The 23,758-nt window shown below is 34.8% G+C and overlaps 1 protein-coding gene and 2 long non-coding RNA genes across 3 annotated transcripts in view; 1 reads left to right on the top strand and 2 right to left on the bottom strand.

The window, feature by feature from the left end:
- The first annotated feature begins 3,259 nt into the window (after nt 1-3,259).
- The window catches only part of LOC149576496 (alpha/beta-Hydrolases superfamily protein), a 49,533-nt gene continuing 29,034 nt past the window's right edge, over nt 3,260-23,758 (top strand). The window contains exons 1-3 of the mRNA XM_089817437.1: nt 3,260-3,446; nt 3,529-3,807; nt 11,753-11,845. Of these exons, the coding sequence (XP_089673563.1) occupies nt 3,319-3,446; nt 3,529-3,807; nt 11,753-11,845 (500 nt within the window). The 5' untranslated portion in view covers nt 3,260-3,318. The remainder of the gene's footprint in view (nt 3,447-3,528; nt 3,808-11,752; nt 11,846-23,758) is intronic.
- LOC149576495 (uncharacterized) overlaps nt 10,793-23,758 on the bottom strand; it is a 45,221-nt gene continuing 32,255 nt past the window's right edge. The window contains exon 2 of the long non-coding RNA XR_016361590.1: nt 10,793-11,092. This is a non-coding gene — a long non-coding RNA (uncharacterized LOC149576495). The remainder of the gene's footprint in view (nt 11,093-23,758) is intronic.
- On the bottom strand, nt 13,127-17,653 carry LOC149576497 (uncharacterized). The gene is made up of 2 exons (XR_016361369.1): nt 17,488-17,653; nt 13,127-17,329 (listed from the first exon to the last, which is right to left on the bottom strand). It is a non-coding gene; the product is annotated as an uncharacterized LOC149576497 (long non-coding RNA).

Genomic DNA, 23,758 nt, shown 5'->3' with positions numbered 1-23,758 from the left:
TCCTCCAACCAAATTGTTCTATCCTCCCTAACTAATTTGAACTAGTGCATAAGAAATTGATTTTTTTTTTCTATACCTGGCCATGCTCCGTCAAAGAGTGCCTGATCCTAGATTGAGAGTATGGGTCATCTAGTTATCTGGACATTTTGGAGGCTACCTATTGGGGCTACCATGTACAATTCAGGGTAAGGTATCTCCAATCTCTAGTTAATTCTCAACACAACATTATGAAGTCCTTTCAATAATGTTGTTTCAAAGATAGCTTCTACCATATAGATATAATCCCATTGGTCAATCCCTTCTCGAAGGAGACATGTAATGAAAGTTCCAATGACATCACTATTTGACCTCCAAGAATGAAAGTAACAAAAAAACTTCTTGCCTAATACCCTGGCTAGTGTCAACCTTGCCATATCTTCTATATTATTCAAAATGTTATTCCACCATTATAGTTTAATGTGACCTAAAAAAGCCATTGTCCCATTTTTTTAGAGTGATATAAAACAATGTCAGTGTCTATTTTCAAAGTTAACAATGACAATTTAGGGGTGCTTCTAACTATATAGAGTGGGGGTGCCTAGAAGGGTTTAGAAAGTTTGTGAAAGGAGAAGGTAGAAAGTTCTAGGTCATGTCTTTGATATGATGATGAGTGTTGTCATCTTCATTAAGATGGTGAGTAGTTATCTGGCACAAGGCAAGGATAGAAGTGGGTGACAAGGATAACCAACCATAATTGAGGCAGAACAAAAATGCGAAAGATGTGAATGAGATTAGTACCAAACTAAATGGGATGTTATTAAATGATGGGATAATAATACCCATTTAATGTGTATTATAAAGTAGGCGGCTATATCAGACATTGAACTAATATATTAGATTGTAAGGATATTGTTAGTGTGGGTTTTGTGCTTTTAAGTGCATATAGTTTGTTGAATAAGTGCATATTTCCTAATGTCATTATTTTCAAATAATTATACCTTTACGCATGTATGCTTTGAAGACAACCCCTACCTAGTATGTTATAATTTATCATTGATCCCTGATATGATTTTAACTTGCAAATCAAACATCATAATAATATAGTATTTTGGTGATTCCATCCATGCCTTCCTAGTATTGATAGGGATCTATTATTGCTTATAAATTTTATATTGATTAGATGTTATAGATATGTTAGATTCTACTATGGGTGTTGAGGATGAGTATATTCAGTATATTCTATATTATTACTTATATTAAGATTAATGTTGTAAGACTATCTTGTCGACAAGGCCATCTACACCCATGTTGGCTAATTCATCAACCGTCTTATTCCCTTCTCTAAAAATGTGTTTGAGCTCAATCTTTGAGAATGTGTTTAATAGATTTAGACTACGTTCCAAGAGAAAATTCAATTTCTAGTTAATGGTACTACATGTTTTAACTGCATTAATGATAATTTGAGAATCACCTTCCACTATAAAGCTATTGGATACCAACATCCTTATTTAACTAAAGTCCTTCTCATAATATTGTTATTCTGCCATATTATTTGTAGTTTTTCTAAAGGTTTGGCTAACTTAGCTATGACTAGGCCTTTGTTGTTGTGTATTACACACTGAACACCAACAACCCTAGGGTTACCTTTTGAGGCTCCATCAAACCATCCTTCTCTGGGGGTTTCCCATTTGCATTTGAGTATTTCCTCCTTACTATTCTTCACTCCTTTACCATATTGGGGAGGAATGATTAGGCCCATCCATGTTTTTTTCGGATAAGGCCATTTCATTGAGAAAAGATTCCTTCAATGTGATTAGTATTTCTCAATCTATTGTTCAACTTTCCACTATACTTACTTTGATTTTATTCCCTGGAGCCTCTAGAGATAACATCTTATCTTGGAACAATCTTTGATTTCTCTCTTTCCATAACCTCCATGTTACTATTGAGGGTATGATGACCCATAAGTCTTTGTATAGGCAATTGTGATTTTGGTAGGTCATTGTTGGAGAAAGTCATTTAAGTCATTAAGGTGTGTTGTAGACCAAAGAAGTTTAAGGCATATATTTTCCCAACATGAAGAGGCGTATGGAAAGTTGAGTGGAATATGGTCTACTTGTTACTCTTCTTGTTGACAAAGAACACATCTAGATGGCTCGTCATATCTTAACTTTTGGACCCATTGAGTTGTAGGATGCATTTTTGCGTGGTTGCCCACAGAAAAGGTGCCAACTTTTGGTAAGCATGCATTATTCCAACATAACTGAAGTGGGAAATCTGATTTTTGTAAATTGAGGATTTTGATAGAATGATTGTATCCTTCTTTGACCTTGTATTTACCATCATTAGATTCACTCCAAATGAGTTTGTCATCTCGAGCTTTTAATGCAAAGGATCTATTTTTAAAAACTTTTAAGATTGCATTTTTTTTGTTCTTCTAAGAGGTTGGTTCCTTCTAGGGTTTTCCATTTCCAACCTTAAGCTGAGGATTGGTCATCAATTTCAATGTAGTAGTAGAATTTGTCTCCCCAATTTTTTTAAAGATGGTTTTAATATTCGGGTCCATTTGGAAAGAATCTAACGACGAGTAACTCACCAACAATCTTCCCAGAAGAGGGCATTATTTCCATTACCAATGTCCCAAGTCAATTTATTGTTAATAATTTCTTTGCAAGGCATTATGAAATTCCATATTTGAGAGCCACTTGGACGATTATTGGAACTTAAAAGGTTTATGGGTTCCACATTTAACACATCTTTATCTAGAAGAATAGATGCCCAATTCCCTTTTGGCACTCGGAAGAAATTCCAAAGGTGTTTAGCTCCCAAGGCAATATTTTGAGAAGCTGTCTTTGCTACCTAGACATCCCTTCTATAATGACTTATACATCTTTGTTTTTGTTATGATATCAATGTTAAAAACTAATTAATAAATTTATATTCTATTCTAATTCTCTCTCTCTTGCACTGATAGGCCCCACTTTATTAACCTACCTCTCTAAGGGAATTTCTTACAATAATGTTTTAATTATATAGGTTTATTTATTTTTACTTAAGAATTTCCTAATTTTTAATTTATTATTTTAGAATTCATTTTTATATTTCAATTATATATGTTATGTTCTGAATTTTATGAAAGACTCTTTAATGTAAAAAATTAATTAATAAATATATATTCTATTCTAACCATATATTTACTAAAGTGATAGGTCCCCTCTACTTTAAAAACGAATTCCTTTCAATTTTAAAATAACATCACAACCATTGAAACGTGTCATTTCCCTCTAAAATACTAGATAATACCCAGGCGACTCTTCCTCCAAAGCAGCCGCACGAAAAATGGTGGGTATAGTTGCATGGACTTCGGTTATAACGAGAAAAGAGCCTGTAATGTTTCCCAATTGGGAGGTTACACAACTGACATGTCATCGCGGACGTTTCAGCTCTTGCAAATTCTTGAACGCTGTGTAAACAAATTTATCACCATTTCCTCTGTTACAAGTTTAGTCTCCAGATGATATCATACTTATTTTGGTAAACGATGGGCAGCCTTACAGTGAGATGTTCGGCTTGGATACCATCTGCTGCAGACACCCATTTGTATTTTCCAGCCCCTTCCAAAAATCGTAATGCTTTTATCAGATTATCATCGGGGCACGGCTCTTGCAGGATTCTTAGTAGTCGTAATGGGCCCAATAATTATTATCAGAAGCAAGTTGATTCACTCAAGTCCAAGGCTGTTTTGGGGTCCACTGATTCGGCTAATTTGTCAGATGCATCATCATCATTGCTGGCAACAGAAGGGGCAGTTCCTCAAGTTTTCACCAGGTAAAGCCATTATTTGCAAGTTGCTCTCAGAGAAATTGTAGAAACTGGTTCGAACATTTAAATCGGCATATTGTTTCCTATACTGAGATTTCTGCGAATTTAATTAATATGTGACATATCCATGACACTCTTGCGACCGATTTCTTACGATGGTGCTGGACTGATGCATAGGAAGAACCTTTTTATACATGTGCAGAGTTTGATTTGTTTTTACGTATGTAGAATATGCACATTGCTTCGCATGTTTCAATCCATTCATCCCTCAGTGTTTCTAGAACAGCAGGTAGATTCCCAACACTCTTGCGCACAATTTCCTATGTGAAAGCATTTAGAGGGTAAGGGTTTGAGATTCACCTAATATAAGAGCACAATTACAGCAACATAGGATTAGCCACAAACAGACAAAGATTCACAAGCATTGAAATGATAGCATCTTAAAAGTATATGATGCACTATTTAATAGGAAGGTATTTTTTCTGGGGTGACAGTTTTTTTTGTTCTTTTCGTATTGAACGATGCAAAAGGATTACAAATAATTAAATAAGAGTCCTTTTTGTGGGGTGACAGGGTTTGTAATGAAGCTTACGCAGTACCCATTAAAATGGCATCATAACAACTTGGGACAGTTCATGAGTGACATACTTACTTGTATTTAAGACGGTAATTTATAATGTGTCTTTTAATTTGTACATTGGGTCTTTACAAGTGTCATCGTCTTAATTTATAAATAAAACTGGTAACATTGTTTAGGAAACGGTTATATGTAGGAACTTCGGGATCTATCCTGGGGGCTTCAGGATTTATTTTTTCGGAGTCACACGGAACAAAAAGGAAAAATTATGCTACAGGATTATCTGGATTCTCTCTTCTAATATTGCAGCCCTTACTTTTTAGACTGCATATTTCAACTGGTGAAAGTGGGACGAGACTGGAATTTATTACAACAGCTAAAAATTTTTTCCTGACATTTGTGAATTAGCTTTTGTTTTATATTTCTGTCAGAAAAGAAATACAAGGAAATGATGTTTTATTTATTAATTCTTTATTCACTGCATTCTTAATGAGACTGCAATTACTAGTTTTCCTAAAATTTAGAGCTTAAAATTTTAAGCTGAACTGTACTACTATACTAATGGAACCACTGGCTTTAAAATATGTCTCTGCAGCACTGTGAAGACCCCCTCCTTAGAACCTTAAAATCCTAATCTAAAATTAGGAATTCCTACGTTTTAGATGGTGAAGGGCTGCAAGAGTGCAGTGTACATAACAAGACATGTACTTGTCAAGAAGTTGATAAATATAAAGGATATGATATGTCAGATAGTATAGAAATATTGATCTTAACATAGAGTGATATATTTCATGCAACTTCCTTGACAGTTATAACAAGCTGCTGCGTCACTCTTTCTATTTTTCATATATGTATCCTATCAATTTGATTCTCCAAAATCGAGAATATGGCCATAGATTCAAGCCTGTACACTAAAGGCCGTGCGCAATGATTATTAAGCAATGTAGCCACTTAATACTATCTAGTTTCTTGTTTTCTACTTCATACAGTGTGATTCAACAATGTACTTCACATTCAAAATTTGGTTCTTATATTACTATTGAAGTCCATTTGTTAGTACAGATTCTACACACATAGCCATACCTACTAGTTCAAAAAGACTTTATATGTATGATTTGGGAAGCATTTTCATTCGTTGTTTGTATGTACATGTGACTATAGTATTAAGATCCAAAATGAGTACTGTCGAATTCGAATACCATACTTTGTTGTCTCGAAACCCACAAAATTCCCATAATTTAAATCTTCATCACCATGCAATATTTAACAGCTCTCGATACTTGCTAATGAACTTATTCTGCAAAAAGTTGACATAGCCACTGCCGCTAATAACACTCTATATTGACAATTTTCATCTTTTTTATGCAATTTCTTCCACTTCAGACTACCTTCATTGCACATTTTGTGACAGAAGCAGCTAAAAATAATTTTCTGTTAGTTTCAGCATAGGTAGATGATTTTAAAAACAAAGGTAAAGACATCCAGATAATTTGTGAAAACAATTTATTGCAAAATCTCTTAAAGTTAAGTATTAGAGAAGCTTGAAGTCTCCAATTTCCCAATGTGTTTAAGCTGTAAACAGTACCCTGTCATTTTACTTTCTTTGTCCTGCCAACTCCAATTAATGTGTTTACCAACCTCAAGATTGAAATTAACAAAACAATAACTTGTACATGTTATGGTAAATCGATGTTGTTGTTGTTGAATTAAACAAAGGAGACAGAAGCTTCTTATATAGATTTACAAAAACCATGTTTCTAGAAGAAACAATCGTGAACTAAAGATGGAAATAGAAACTACCTAATAAACTAAAGATTAAGTAAGATGACTATTATAAAACAATATAATATTCTAATACCCTCCCTTAATGGTCGTTGTCTAATTGCTATCTTTTGGTCACAATTTCTTCAAGACATTTTGCTGCTGCTAAGAGCTCCCTTGGATCTGCAATAAGTAAATGACCAAAAAAGCAAAATCCATCCAGAAAAGAAGAGAGAAGGGTGTCCCCTTCTTCAAAATGCTTTGCAACAAGAGATAAGAGTCTGCCACTGACCTTGGCAATGAGATGAGTTTTCCACCAACTCTCCTAGAATCAGCAAAACATTTGACCAGAAAACATCACTAAACATCCAACCTAATGTTTGATAACGAAGCTGCTCTTCCCTAAAGACAGAGGCAAACACGGAGAACAACTAGCACGATTTTGAGAAAAATTTGGCAAACCTTCCAAACTTTGCACGACCATCCTCAAAAAAGGCTACAAAAGCCATGATTTTTAAGGAGAAAATTCGGAAAAAAAGACACGAATTTTGAGGTGAAAAATCTATCAAAACCACAACAGAATCTGAGACATAGATCAAAGAATACAAAGCTTCATTTTCGAGGAAAATTGATAAAACCCAACAAATAGTTTTTGAGGAAAAATTTATAAACTTGCTAAATTATTTTCAAGGAAAAAATAATAAATCCTCTAGATAACAGATTATTTTTAAGGAAAATATCATAAATCCTATAGATAATTTTTAGGAAAAAATTATATAAACCCACTAGATAATTTTTGAGGAAAAAATTATCAGCTCACTTGATAATTTTTGAGGAAAAAAGTTACATAAACCCAATAGATAATTTTTGAGGAAAAAATTATAAACCCACAAAGAAATCCTACGCAACTTTGTTAATTCTAAAATCAGAAATTTTGAGGGAAAATATTATAAAAACCCATCAAAAATTTTTCAAGGGAAAAAATTATGAATACTCATTAGATAAGTTTTTGAGGGAAAAAATATGAATACTCAGTAGAGAAATCTTCATGCGGCAAAATATGAGACTTCTCATGGTAAAACAGCACATGCAAGTAACAAAATACATATGCAAGGACATGCAATTCACATGCAAATACATGCAACTTAAAAAAATCAGAGACTTTTGCCTATACCAAGAAATCTTGCAATCAAAACCCTCTACCGGGCTTGCCATTTTTAGTAAAAATCTTCAAAGATGAACCACAATTTTCATAAAATATCTCTTAACAATTGTTATATTAAAAATTTGAAAAACAAATTTATGGAAAAAAAATCGAGATCAAAAGAGGTTTGAATTTTTCTTAAAAAAATTGCCAAATTTTATGAAATCCCATCAACTTGTTTTGATACCATGTTATGGTAAATCGATGTGGTTGTATTAAACAAATGAGATGAAAGCTCCATATATAGATTTACAAGGACAATGTTTCTAAAAGAACAAGTTACAATCGTGAACCAGGTTTGCACGGCAATAGGGTACCGGTATGGGTATGGGTATGGCTATTTTTCAAATTAGGGGACAGGGATACTTGGGTATGTCAAGCATTTTTTTAATAAAATCTAATATTTATAGAAAATCTGAAAATACAAGTCATGTAAATGGTTTTTCCCAACAAGAACTGTGATAAAGTTTGCAGATTTAATGTATTGTTTTCAGCTTCAGATTTGCAATACGTTTGTAATAATAATATATGATAAATGTTTAGATGTATAATAAAGAAGGCGGACTTTAAACATGAAAAAGATCATTTATAACAATGACATATTGCAAATGACAAAATTCTGACTTGAAGAGTGATAAAAGTTTACTGTTAATTAGTATTCTAGCAAAGTTAAAAATTTATTACATATTGAATTAAGCTTGATAAACAACAATGATATGCAAGCAAAAAACTGATTCGAAAATCAGAAATCTTATTCAAGGTCCTTAGCTATGATGCTTTCCACCTGAGTACCTGGTACTTGGGGTACGTGTACCCGGTACTTGAGTACGTGAGTATGTGTACCCATGCAACCTAGTTGTGAACTAAAAAGGATGGAAATAGAAACTATCTAATAAACTAAAAACTAACTAAATGACCATTAAAGAAACATTATAATATTCTAATAGCATGTGCCTTATGCCTTAATGCAGCTGAATATGTATAGTTATACATCCTTATAATCTTCTTTGGCAGCTAAGGCTATAAGCAAATAAGTGAATTCAACCCCAAATCAATCAATCTATCACGACTTTCTCATTTAGCTCAAACATATATCAGTGCAAAGACTAACAAAATGAACCCAATTAGCACTTCAATATCCTGTGGTTTATTTTGACTGAGGATTCCAGAGAGTAGCTGCTGAACCTAATGTTTGCATCAGTCATTAAGGAAATTAATTTAGTTTACTTAACCCCAAATCAATTGACCAACCCCAAATCATTCAATCTCTCACGAGTTACTTTCTCATTTAGCTCAAACATATATCAGTGCAAAGACTAATACCATGAGCTCAATAAGTACTTCAATATTCTGTGGTTTATCTTGACCGAGGATTTCAGAAAGAATAGCTACTAGATCTAACCTTTGCATCAGTCATTACTTAAATTAGTTTACTCACCTTGACCATAGACCACTCAATGTCTTATGGTTACCAAACTGATCCTTGCAATCAGACACCTCAAAAATGGGTTACTAAATTGAACTCTATTAAGTCACTGGGGACATAAATTGTCTACCCAAGACCATAAGCATCCTTTGATCTACCTCAGCTAAGCTTCATAATTCATATACCTACGAGTGACCTCCAGTGAGGATCTCATGCATTCAAATACAACACTTATTATAGATAAAATACTTCATTTGTAGCAGTCTTGTTTCGTAGTCATTAAAGTTACGAAGTAAAATAACCAATACTTCAACACATAAAGTTTCATTTGTCAAACAATATGAAAACAGTCAATATAAATGCACTTAACACAACATTATTTTGTACATGGCTGGGACATTTCTGGTCAATAGAACCCTTGAAGTAGGTAACCAAACGTCCAACACTTCAAAGCATTGTCAATATTATAATACCAACAGTATTCACTTATCAAAGGAAAGAAAATTTGCACTTCAAATTTTATTGATGAAATCCATGCATTATATTTATATGGAAATTTTAAGGCAAATAGAGCCACGTGGTATTAGAAAGCACAGTAAAAATAGGCAACTTAATGCAATCATATCTAAACACTTGATCAAGAAAGAGACCCTCGAGTTATTTCTTTTAAGAAAATTACAATAAAATTATGTAAGTTTCAATAATAATGCCATACTTAATAGATGATGTCATAAAAATACCACCAACATTTCATTTAAGGTCTACTAGGGTTGAAAAAAACACTCTCTTCTCTAAGTAAATCTTTTAGGCTTGACTCTTGGGAGATTAAAGCTATCAGATTTCCACAACCCACATGAATGTATGAAAGCTTCTTGGGAGATTCTCAGAAATAGTTTATAGTTTCTACTTTATTCACCATTAGAATATAGAACTCATTCCTTATAGCATATGGTTATATGCTTAGGTTACAAGAGTCAACATGGTTCAAATTCTGGAGTTAGGCTATTTGAAAGAACACTTGTATGAATTATTTCTGGATTTGATTGTGTAAGTTTTTATAGCATCAATGTTTCGGATCACACTCTGTAATCCATCAATAATTTTTATTCTTGCATTCTCTCATTGTGATGATGGATCACACAGTGAGATCCAAAATGTTGATGCCAAAAAAATTTACACAATCGAATCCAGAAATAATTCATACATTTCAAATGGATTGTGGAAATCTGATAATGTTGAAATGTTCTATTCCTTGAAACAGGCCATTGATACTGGTTTAGTGTGGGCATTATGGAAAACAAACCTTTCCTAATGTGCTGTCAAGCATCAGAAGCCCCAAAGGCTCTTGATATACTTTGGTGTGGGCTATTCTATTACCATTTTTATAGTTGAGGGTCTACCTTGATTCCTAGGAATCCATATTAACTAGGTGCTCAACTTCTTATAATTCATTTTTTTCATTTCCCAATAATCTAAGCCATTTTAGGTAACTTTTCTGTTTAAGGCAGATATTAATGAGATCCCAAGTAAAGATCTGACTTTGAGAATAGACCGTACCATGTAATTTATCAAATAATTACGTACATGATAAGGATGAAAATACAAATTTTCAAGTGTGATTTTGTTGATTTTTAATTTCGCTATAGACTACACACATTCTCCAAGTTCCATCATTCTATATGACCATGATCACTGGGGGTTCCAAACTCAAAATACTATTGTAGTGGTGGTTTTTAACAAGCTTGAAGTTAAAGGCTTTGGGCGGTTCATGCTATTTTGAGCAAAAGGCTAGTTTTAGTGAGTGCTGTTTTTAGCACTTAGTCTTGGCTTCCATTCTCTCTCAGATGAGGACAATATTTTCCAGTTTTGACCAGGGGGAGTGGGGGTTATTACGGATACCTATGGCTTGCAAGAAAGAGCATTAAATAGCTCAGATTTGGGTAAGTTCAGCAGATCCATTTAAAATACAATTATCAGCTTCCAAGGCACTGTAAAACTCAAGCAATGAAAATCAACTGAATACTTCCATGCAAAACTGTGATTCCATACATTCTATAATCTGACTTCTGTAAGCTTTCCATTCCCATCCAGAAGTATTATACATCAAGTTTCATACTGTCCATCTGTAGTATTCCCTGAACTGACTCTTCATAATGGCAAACAAATGTTTATTTCGTATAGCATATAAAGGGAGGGAAAATTACAACAGCCTTACTGCCACATCAGGCACATAGATATTTGTAGAAGTATCAAAACAAGGCTTGAGGAGGGGTACCATTTGGCACACTGAAGCCTGTTCCACAAGGCTGAATCCCCTCACATCCTTACATTTATCGTGGCAATACTAATTAGTTAATTAATACCAAAAAGTACTTTACAAAAAGAACAACTTAGCTTACAGATAGAAGTCACACAAAAACATTAACAAATGACATTGAAAGAAGCTTGTAATGGCTCATCTAGAAGTTTTTGGTTGCATAAAATGTGCTTATTTATACCTACAAAAAGACATGTAAAATTGATGCAAGAGCAACTGACTGTATATTTGTTTTACTGTGATTTAAAGAAATTGTGGAAGGTCCAAGGCAACTACCGTGAGAATAAAACATGGTCCTTGAGTGGATATTTGAATATGTTTTCTGGACTTTTTAGTAAGTAAGAAGCTAAATCCATATTACTGACAAGAGGCTTTAGTTTATCTTAGTACTATTCTCGCTTTTCTAATCTATGAAACAAGTCCTTGTACTTTCTAAAATATGGCATAATTTTTAGCACCATGATCCCTATCATCTGTTTTTTTCCTATTCTTTCCTCAAATTGTTTTCTTATGATAATGTGGATTTTCAAACTTGACTTTAGGAGTTATTATTGGTCATTTCTGTAATGAAGATGGAATATAGAGGGTACACACAAATATATTATTCCTTTGATGCTCTTTGCTAGATCTTTTTTGTTATTTGACTTTCATAACATGATGTGGCAGCATCTGGAACTGGGAAGGTTACAGTATCCGTTACCAGTTTTCAGGAAAAAATGGTCCGGCAGTAGTCCTAATCCATGGGTTTGGTGCAAACTGGTATTCTTTGATACTCTACTCAATTTAAATGACTTAAAGTGGTATATGATCCGTTAAAAATAATCTCTTTGAATCATGAACCATCTGTTGCATGCTGATTGAAGTGGAATTATTCTAATTTCTCTAGACTACTGGTGTAGATAAGTGTAAACACTAACAGATGATCAACTTTCTATGTGTGTCCATTGTCCATTGAATTTTCTGTACCATCCCTACAAAAGTAGATTAGTGTTACTTCTTGATGGAATTAAAAATTTATTAAAAAAAAATAATATTACCATCTGGTAGAGTAAATATTGAACAAGTTCCAAATGAGGATTTCTAATGTTGCTGATATTATGGATGCACAAAAGATTGATAGCTTGTATTCACCCAGAAAAACTTTAGACAATCATTTTTCCCCGGTCTCTTTTAAAGCCTATGATTGTAATACATTTCTAGTAAAACCCTAATCTTCTGTTGAATGTTGTTTCTTGTTTTCCTTTAGTGAGAAGCAAATGGATAATTTTTAGTAGTGTTGATGTGAGTTTTAATCCACTACAACATGCAGAATCAAACACTCAATGTTTCGAAGTGAAATACCAAATATTCAACTCTCTCTTGATATAAAGCCACTTCTAATGCTAAGCCTGTGAAGTAAAATCATAAGGTGACTTCTAGGTTCTTTTACTGTGGACACCTGCTCAGTGGAGATGAAGTGATTTTCTGGATCAGCAAGGGGACTTACACTAGTTCACATAAGACTTGTCAACTTGACTATAAGGTGCAATGAAAATATGCTTTTATTTTCAACTCTTAGATATTAACGTAAACTTCACTTCTGCTACTACTTTACCTCTAACAATGAATGCAAGGAAATATTGATGAACTTGGACTCTACTTGGTGTAATCTTGCGAGCAACAATACCCACCTAGTGCAAGCTTCTATGGTAGATAATAAAGATTTTCAAATCAATATTTCACATTTAGCCACATCACGTGAATGCAAACTGAAGATTCCATATCCATTGAAGTTATGGGTTTTGATCATCGGCTACACACAAGGTAATTCTTACAATTCGTTAGAAGTAACTTGGATCTATTTGCATCTAACATGTAAACATCCACAATTCCTTCCATCCACATAAAATAAACTACTCAAATAAAAATTAACTTTAACAACTTAAAATGAAATTTGATCCAATAACTTGGAATGAAAATCTATATTCTAAATGAGGGATGTCGATAACCATGCAATAATGCAACCTTGATTGCAACAATTCACCATGCAAGACACAACCATGCAAAGTAAAGTAAATTTGGCATTATATTAGCAACAATTTCAAACAATCTCTTTTACAAATGAGAGGGGGTGGGGTTTATATAGGAGCCCCAATTACAATGAACAACCAAGATTGATTTAAAATCAAGGGTTCAGATTAATCGATCACTCTGATTAGGGCATCCAAAAGTAACTAATAAATGAAGCACCACAAAATAAGCCAATGAAAAAATTCAAAGGCTTTGAGGACCAATAAGAAGTTGCCTAATCATCATGCAAGTCATCATCCAAGATGTAGACTTCCTTCCTCTTCTCCGTCTAGCAAAATCAAAGAACTTAAGCAAACTTTTACAAAGTTCCTCCATGTCAATTCTATGAAGGTTGTTATGTTGCATCTCTATAACCTCCAATTGCTCCATGTACGTGTCTAGTGTGTTATCCCAATTCGAAGAATGCCATTGTAGATCATCAATAGGGAGTATGAATGAGAGGAAGCCATTCAAGTGACTCTCCTCAAGAGAATCCATGCTTGTGAAATAAAGTGATTCCATCCTCTTCACTAACTTTTTTGAATCTAACTCACTAGCAACATTGAAATCAAGATCATGCAGCTCTTTGATTGCAATAAGGACCTTTGAGCATATCCCAAGACAAGATCCTCAATATCACCGCACTGCGCATGAGCTTACTCATATATAATCTTCTTGGTAACCAATAAGAGATACGAACAACCAAAGTCATAGGTGCTCCCCCTATCAATAACTCCCTCTTGCATCAGGATCAATGTGGGGATAGGTCTTAATTGCTTGAGACGAGGAATGACCTTTTGTTTGATGGGTTCAAATTACTTCAATACTTTTTCTAATTCCTTTCCTATAATTATGGTGATCTTTCCATGTGCTCAAACCATCTTCGTGAGAAAATTCTCTGATTGCCTAATCTCCTGCCCATTTCTTAACTATGTTGCAAGCACAACGAGAACCCAGGGAAGTGGTAACATATGGGACAAGTGTTGCATGCTTTGATGGATTTACATATTTGTTTATGATTTCTTTCTACATCAAATTTTCTGTCATCAACTCATTGTTTTCTTTTGTCAGCTTACACTCTCTTTCTTCTATAGCGTTTGCATTGCTACTCGATTGATTTACATATTTGTTTATGATTTCTTTCAACATCAAATTTTCTGTCACCAACTCATCATTTTTTTTTTTGTGAATTTACGCACTCTTTCTTCTATAGCATCTGTGTTGCCCCTTAATTCCTCAAACTCCTTTGTAGTTGTTTGTCCAACATCAAATTAGGAAGTATGGTAATCATTAGGAGTGATCTTATCCCCATTCTTGTCTCCTATAGGAAAAACCAAATGCACATGCGAGACCCTATCTCATCCTTGGTGATCTTATGAATCTTCTTTGTTGGTTTAGGTTCCCTTGTTTAACCAATTCTACTAAAAAATGTGTCAATATCTTCAATAGGAGGTACCCCTTCTTCCCTTCTTTTATTTATGCCTTCCTTTAGCCACTCAGAAACCTTAGATAAGTGCATATTGTCATTCATTTGCTCAATCTCATCGAATCCTTTCAATGCTGAGATAACCTCATCGTCCACCTCCTGTATGTTGGGATTAGGTGGCCTTGTATCATCACCCAAATCTACTACCAAGTGCACTGTAGGGGAGGACAATAATATCTCTGTATCTTGCTGAATTGAATGTGCAAATGAAGTTGCCTCTTGACTGCCCTAAGGTAATATCTCTGTATCTCTACGTTGCATTGAATCAGCATCTGAAACATGTATCTCTATCTCCCTAGTTGATGAAGAACTAGGAATAGGAGTAGGTATGGTGGGTTGTGCCTGTGGCTCCTGGATCTGATGGTTTTGCCACTCAATGATTGTGATGTCTCTCCCTCCTTTTCCTTTCCCTTCAAAACTTGTCTTGCCTCTTGAATACGTAATTTTGAAGTGCTACTAGTTCCCTCATTGCCTTTGGAAGAAGAGTCCTCCTTTTGCATCTTTGCATAAGTGAAGGGGATATCTTGTCTCATCAACCTGCTTACTTGTTTGTCTACCCATGCCCTTGATTTATTAATTACTTCTCTCATCAGGATCCACAGATCCAAGGGTTCATCCCTTTGTGACCAATTAGGTGGCTCGATTGCTTTGCTTTTCTAATGTTCATCGCTAGGATGAAGTATGTTCCCATCGTCTTTAACTTGACTTGGAATGGGGGAAACCCCACATTTCCTCATGAAATCAATTGACATTCTACACCACCTCTTCCTTCTCACAACCTCTTCATCCATAAGATTCATTCAATAATCCTCTATCTACCTTGTGCTTGTATGTGAATCCTTTGTGGGTTTGGATCTTTTGGAATGGATCAAAATCTTTCCTTGCATGATATGTTCCCAACTGATGAAACTGTAGCTCCACGCTTGCTGTCCCTGCTACTTGTAATGAAGGGCAAGACTCGAGTATTTTTCCCAAAATGATGGATGAGAGTACCCCTTGTTTATGCCTTTCCTTTTGCATAAGATTGAATTTTGAAAGTTGCCTTGCCGCCTCTAACAAGAGTATTCTTTTGGTAGGGTACCTGGGGAGCCTGTATGGTTCGGGGAAAATCCCAATATCTTGATATAAGTGAAGGTAGGGAATTGGATATGCCAATTTCCATATTGCCGAATTAATTTAGTTGCCTCCTTAGATAATCTCCTATGTGTTTCTCCTTGAAGGGTGCGAGTAATGTTCATACTGAAAATTTTGTTTATCCTCCTATAACTTGCTACTCGATGTTACTGTAACTCAAGACGACAATCATAGATCTTGAATTGATCTTTTCGATTCCCAACCTCTCCTTGACATATAAGGTTTGAATACTTTATATTTCTTTCTAATAGGTAGACTATGTAAAAGCTCATGTAGAATTGCTTTGTTTTCCTTAAGTCCTTTAATTGTGCATCTATGTTGTCACTTATTATCCTGGCCCAATTTCTCATTACTTTACATGCGGCTATCTCCTTATGAAGCAAAACATCCAGGTATCAAAGAAAGCTTCCTGAGGTGATCCCATAATTATGTTTAGCATGAACACCATGTCATCGTATTCATCTTTGAAATCTTTACTCACCAACTTCTTTGGTAGTTTGGAATGATGCTTCTGTGGTTCATTGACCCATTTCTTATTTATGATGTCCTTGCAGCCATCTGACCTTTCCTCAAATAGCCTCTTGGTCTCTTCCTTAGTCCTGATCTGCTTTCCAAAGTGATAGGGGATTCCAAAAGTCTCTCTTATTGCCTCTTTACTCATGAATGCAAACACTCTTCCTTGAGCCCGAATTGTCCTAGTGTTTTGATCATAGTTTTTTGCACATTTGACCATGAGCTTACTACATTGGATGGTTGGAGTAAATCCAATTGCCTGGTAAAGTACATTCTTCACTATATTCACTGCCAGCTGTGAAGGCAATTAATTTATGTGCCCATTAAATCTCCTCTTTAACTTCTTTAAATCAAGGTGTTCCATGTTTGTGTTTGTGACCTTTCCCCACTTGGATACTATTGAGGACTTTGGATAAAAGCCCCTAGATAGCTTTTTGACTAGCACTATCATCGCTTTGAATACTTTTAGCTTTGCCATTCCTGTACGAAGCTCAAAGTTAGTAAGAATTAAAGAAATACGTTTTAGATCATTAAAGTCATTGATTTTATCCATGGATTAGATAATCATTTTCACACTTAGTTTTAATGAACTAATCCAATGAAAGGAATAAGCAATGTGCAAGCAAGAACATCAAGACATCAAGGATCCTTAACACTTAGACAACTTCTGAATTCTGATTTTCTAACTAGTCATGATAACATCCTCAAATCAGTCCTATTAACTTGTCAAATTAACTCTAAATCAGAATTTTAGCCCCCATTTAGACTAGGAATCAGATTGCAAAGCCAGCAAGACAATAAACTTGCCCTATCATTATGATGAAATTTAGATATCTGAAACTTGCCTTCTTTGGATAGTATTGATCCTCAAATCTGGTTTTGGTTGCACAAGAATGATTCAGAAACACTCAGCAACAATCCTTATAGTGATTTAGCAAGTTGGTAAGTCATGAGATTTCTCTCAAGAACACACGTGTAAGGATGCTTCAGATTTGGCTTGTAACTTAGGTTTTCAGACCCCTAATGGCCTTGGAATAAACCTCAGATCACCCCCAAATGTCCTGCAATGAATACAAAAAATGCTTGACATGCTAAAAAAATTCATGATTTTTCTAAAGAAAATCTCACTGTATAGATGAATTTTCAGATTTGTGCCTGAAAAACACATCCAATCTGCCCATTTAATGCATCAAATCAGCCCAAAGATACTCCCTTTTACCTTGCCAGAACTCAGCAATTCAATCCGGATCAGTTTAAGGAGGTTATGAATTTTCTAGGAACTTCTCAAAATCTGCCCCTGTACATGGATGCTTTAGATTTGGGTCTGAAGACATACGAGTTTCAGACTTCGAATGGCTTTAGAATGGGCCTCAAATCAACCCCAACAGACCTGCAATCAATTCCCAATCAGAGTGCAATCTCAAAACAAACCCAAGTAAAGTAAATAAAAATTGGATTTCTGGGCATGATTTTCAGACTTTTGTTCATGGCAGCCTTACCACGCCTCCTTGATGCCTTAAAAATTGAAAATGGTTGTAAATGATTAGCAAGTGGCAACATGAATTTTCAAACAAATCACCCCTGTATGGAATTTCTCAGATTTGGGTCTGCGATCATGGATTTTCAGCCTCCTCTCGCCTCCAAAACTCAGAAAAATGGACTCCAGATGTCCTGTAATAATGCATGGATGAAATTCCTTGCAAATAAATTTCCACGATTTTTTAAAGAAAATCACTCCATAAGAAGGATTTCACAATTTTGGTCTGAAAATACCTTGCGGACAACCCTCTAATGGGTTCCAATGCTTTAGAAAAAGATGGCTTTAATGTCTGCAATCTGCCATGGGTGGAAGGAAAAGATGGAGGAAGTAGAACAATTCAAGGAAGAAAGTGCCTTTTGTGGAGTCTTGCCTCAACTTTCAGATTGTCTTGCCTTTTTCTTCCTGAAATATTTAAGTTTACAACAGCAGCACACTTCATTTTTATACTTGTTTTTTGGCTTCTTATTGCCTCACCTAAGCAATGTGGGATAAAAGAAAGTCCCCTCTCTAGAAGCTTCTAATTTTGGCTTATTGATTTCCCCCTTTATTTAAATTAAATAGGAAACCAATGCTCTCATAGGAAAAATGATCCATGCTGAGATTCTCAAATTTGAAATTAGCTGGAGTTCACAATTTGTATGGACTTAAAACCATATCCAAGCTCCATCTCCATCCATACAAGGCGGGGAAAATTGATCATGGCTTGGATGGAGTTCACCTTGTACTAAGAAAAAAAATTGATCTCGCTTTGCCATCACAAGGGGGGAAATTGACCCTAGTGTTGGTTCTCAAAACAGCAGATTGGAAATCCAAGAGCTTGATACATCTTTGATAGGATTCCGCAACCAATTCTGGCCAACGAACGAGATCACCTTGATTCCCCTGCACTTCATATTCCGCTACACCTAGGCAAGTAGACCTTCTCCTTGAAACTAAATACTTGGTTCAGAGCTTTATTAAAGCGAATTTAAGCTTTCGAGTTCTCCGGCTGGCAAGGTCCTCAAACACGATCAAGATGAAACTGAACGTTGAGTAGTTTGAATTGAATGTTTTGTGTATGGTTCTTTAATAATGGATTTGAGGTTGTAAGAAGGAAGTTCTAGATTTTCTGACTTCAAATATAAATCCAATAGATCAATGCTTTAACTTATTTTGGGCAATAGAGTCAACTACAATGAAGATTATAACGCACAACTTTATAATGTTCTATACACTTATACTGTCAACAATTTAATTATGAAGATGCGACATATCAAATATATATACAATCTTAAATTAGTCTGAATTGAACTTTAACTCCTTTGATAGGGAGACAGACTGGACATAGATACAGAAACAAGTTGATATTTCACAATATCTATGATGATCATATTCAAGATGCTAAATGACCATGTCCACTTATCTGATATTTAAATGGTATACAAAATTTGAAAAATAATTATAAAGGACGAATCATTTGAAGTTTAATTCTCTATGTCTCAAATAAATATAAACAAAGGATCTTTTATTTTATTATTAAAATAAAATAATTGAATTTACATTACAAAGTCATATTATTAGCCCCTTATTCCTCCATACAAAAATATATTTCTATTAGTTCTTTGATATGGATGTTCCAATATGTCTTCTTTCTTTTAAAATATCGTTCATATATATACCTTAGTCAAAGGAGGTTGCGACTTTTCAAAGTGAAGGATTAGAAATAATTAAAACCCTTTCAATAATAATCTTCCTTTAACATCATTAATTGCATCTTCTTTATTATCGGCGATAGGATTATTTGATGCCCTTTGTATATTAAAAAATACATTTCCAAAACATTGTTGGTACTTCGCATCCCTTACACCTTCGATGCCGATAAATATCCTTTTATTCTGGTGCTGTCGTATGATGTTAGTTACATGGTGGGTGTCTAATACTTGAACAACTCCATTTTAATGCAAGCAAAAAACTGGCATCGATGGCAGAATTTTGCATTTGCCACAATTTTTGTAGAGACCCTCAAGTATAAGGAAGGATTTTGGCAATATCTCATATGATCTGAAGTCTGCAATTTCTTTATTCTCATCCTTTTTGCCGCTGATGAAGTCAATGTTATTATTGTTGTCTTCGTATCTGTGCAGGTTCATGCATATTTTTCTTTGCAATTATATTCATTTCCGTAAATCTTCCAAATTACCATATTTCCACCACCAATTATATGAAGCATTCTTTGCCTAGATTCTGCTCGGGGTTGCAGTAATTGCTTGTGAGGGAAAGGATTGAGCATTTGAAGAGTTCGATGCAATTCCAGTAACAAATTTGTTCTTCACCATGATAGTCTTTGATTTCTACATAATATTCAATCGCACTTGAGTTTTGCCACTGTCTAATGCACATCTCCTTCATACCGGCTTTCATGTGCGGAGTCTTCATCATATTCTCCATATAGCTCTTGATTTCTATTGTCTCTTCAAGGCATGAAGTCTTCATTTTTTTTATTTATCAGACTTACTTGCAGCACCTCTGGAGTATACATTTTCCTCTACAAGTCCTCGTGATTTAACAAACATGTTTCTTCCATTCAAGGCTTTAACGCTGCTAATATGAGTGTACCATTAGTGAGAATGTGACAACCGAATTCATTCTTTATTTCATATGCTCGATATAGTTTTGTTTCTCTTTCCCACTTTGCTTCTGTGACATATTTTGTATGATAACTCATCTGTGCCATGTCATGCATTCTAACTTCAGTTTTGACCATGTCCTCTTTTGTTTGGCTGGAGGTCTGACTGACTCATCAGTATCATTGTTTGCGAATATATATGAATGGTGTGGACTATTCACTTTAATGATTTGCTTGCTTCTGTGACATATTTTGTATGATAACTCATCTGCGCCATGTCATGCATTCTAACTTCAGTTTTGACCACGTCCTCTTTTGTTTGGCTGGAGGTCTGACTGACTCATTGGTATCATTGTTTGCAAATATATATGAATGGTGTGGACTATAGTCTTCATTGTTTCTGGATATGCAGTTTGACTTGGTCTATTAAGATCTTTGCCTCTATACAAATGCTTAACTATTTGCTGCAGATTATTAACAGGCCCGAACAATGACAAGTTGAACTTAGTGGTTTTTAACTCTGCAATTAACCGCTCTCCTTTTCTCTACGCCTTCTCTTTATCTGCCGCATATTCGACCACTCCAGATAAGGGAAACCTTCAAATATCTTCCTGAGGCTGGTACATCAACTCTGGTGATAAGGATTTGCTCAGTTTCTAATCTTCCTCGTCTATAATAATCTTGACCAAAGATAACAGTTAATGCTCCATTTTAATGTAGCAATATATGAGGAAGCTCTCTTTAAACAAATCATGGCTAACTGTTCATAATCTATTGCTTATCAATTCTGGCTATTCATAGATGAGCATAAGATAGTTGCTCTTAGCGGATGCTATATTTAAAATTGCTCCATGATATCCTTCTTGTAACCTAGAATCCAACACTAGCTTTCCAGTTTTGCTAACTCTTCATATTAAAAAATGGAGACTAAAATTAAGGCTCCATCAGTGGCTCTCATTGGGCACATATGCTCCTTGTGGGCATAATGAGATTCTAGCTATCTCTGGCGGAGCAGATCAAGCATCCATGCTTAACATGGTGCATGGTGAAATTGGGTGGCCCCAAGCCTCTGATTATGTAATACTTTGAACATTGTTGTATTACACACATCATCCTTATGGACACTCATTTGTTTTGCTTCATCAATGTGGTTATTTCTGAATGGAATCGCTATGCCTTTGATTAATCATATCAGCATCTAGATTAAGCTCTTCTGCTTGGATGCCCCTTTGCACACAATCCTTTTCAGCCCCATACTCTGAATGCATATCCTTTCCGCAATAAGACTTTGAAGATGATCCACATTTAAAAGATGTCATTTCACATATGTCAAGAGTATGATCAAATGAGCAATCATCAGAACTATCCTTCAATCTATCTTCCTCATCATGCTTGGCTGATTCCATCTCATTACACAACTCTTGCTCATAGGACAAACTGAAAGATACCTCACCTTCTAAATGCATATTATAAGTTTTATCAACTTCAAAATCATCATTAGGCCTGCTATCTTCATCATGGTGCTGATGGATTTGATTTTATAGAACATTTTCTTCAAATAATGGATTAGAGAGTATAGAGATCTCAGATATAACTTCATCTGCTTCCTCTTTGAATAATGGATTCAAGAACATAGAAAATTCAGGCATGGCTTCATGAGAGTTTTCATTTGGATCATTAGATGTTTCATCAACAAGACTAAAATCTTCACTATCTCGTGAAAATTCCTCATGGTCATACATTGTATGCAATTCTATTTCCTCTTCACAAATGGATTCTTGTGAATCACCATCTCCTTCATCCAGTAGCCCTTTACAATGCACTGATCCATCACCTTGCTCACCATGGTGAATTGAGAAAAAAATTGGGTCATTTCTTTCAACATGCGTTTGATACTCTAGATCTAACAAGGCTGAAATTTCTTCCACACTAAGAGAATCCTCTTCCTCATTTTCACATTCACTAACATCTGTAGTCATACACATATCATTATAATCAAATTCCTTTTTAGATTGTCCACAAATTTCTTCTCCATTCAAATATGAAATATCATTAGATTCATATGTTACTTTAGTCTTGCATTCATTCTTCTTTGTAACCAGTTCATTATCCATAAGCTTGACAAAGATAAGAAACTGATGATCATATAAGAGACCTAGGTCTCGCATTTTGTTGAGAAGATCAGAGGATGGAGGCCTGCAGCCCGACAGTATTTCTTGATAGGTATTAAACATCCTCATGAAGAATTGTACTGCAGATTCTTCTTCTTGCTTTTCTAAGTTCAAATATGCATCCAAAGGAAATATATAACTTGGATTTTCATCCTCTTCATCTAATATTTGAAAGAGAAGCTTCAAATTAGGATCATTTGGCGAGATTCCTAACTCACGAAACTTTCTTATCAATTCCTTGCGTGGTGGCATGATGTTTGAAGGTACTTCCCAAAAAAATTCACCATCCTTATGAACAAATGTGTTGTGGATTCACCTTCATATCTTTCCAAATTGAAAAATGCATCCAAGGGGTGTATGTGTGCTTCCTTCATGGTGTAACATCTTTCTGATCATAGTACAAATTCTCCATAGATCAAATCATTTCCTTCTAAGTCTTCTCCCTCAATAGAGCTACCAACTGAAATCCTTTTAAATAGAGTCTCCACCTCTTTTGAGGAATGTGTTGATCTTCCGAGTTCTCACTTCCACTAGAGTACACTTCCAAACAAACTGATAAAACTACTTTTTGATTTTGGTCTACAAAAACTGAAACTCTTGGTAACTTCACAATATATATTGTGAGCAACTCTCCCTAGCGGAGTCGCCAATCCAATTGTGAGTTTCCAAAATCGCAAATTGGAAATCCAAGAGCCTGCCACTTCTCCGATAAGATTTTGCAATCAATTATGGCCAATGAATGAGAATCACTTTGATTGCCTTGCACTTTAGACTTTGCTACACCTAGGCGGGTAGACCTTCTCCTCAAACTTGATCACTTGGTTTAGATCTTTTCTAAAGCGAATTTTAGCTTTGGAGTTCTTCGGCTGGCAAGGTCCTCAAGCTCAATCAAAATGAAATTGAATGCTGAGTATTTTGAATTGAATGTTTTGTGTATGATTTTTAAATAATGGATTTGAGGTTGTAAGAAGGAAGTTATAGATTTTTTGACTTAAAATATAAATTCAATAGACTGGTGGTTTAACTTATTTGGGCAATAGAGTCAACTACAATGAAGATTACAATGTACAACTTTATAATGATCTACGATACTATCAGTGTCAACAATTAAATAATCAAGATGCAACAGATCAAATATACATGCAAACTTAAATTAGTCCAGATTGAACTTTAA

This window comes from Cupressus sempervirens, chromosome 1, assembly GCF_028749045.1.
Source record: "Cupressus sempervirens isolate cs-2001-9-10 chromosome 1, ASM2874904v1, whole genome shotgun sequence".
NCBI classification, from domain to species: domain Eukaryota; kingdom Viridiplantae; phylum Streptophyta; class Pinopsida; order Cupressales; family Cupressaceae; genus Cupressus; species Cupressus sempervirens.
This window is presented reverse-complemented; position numbering and strand designations above follow the sequence as displayed.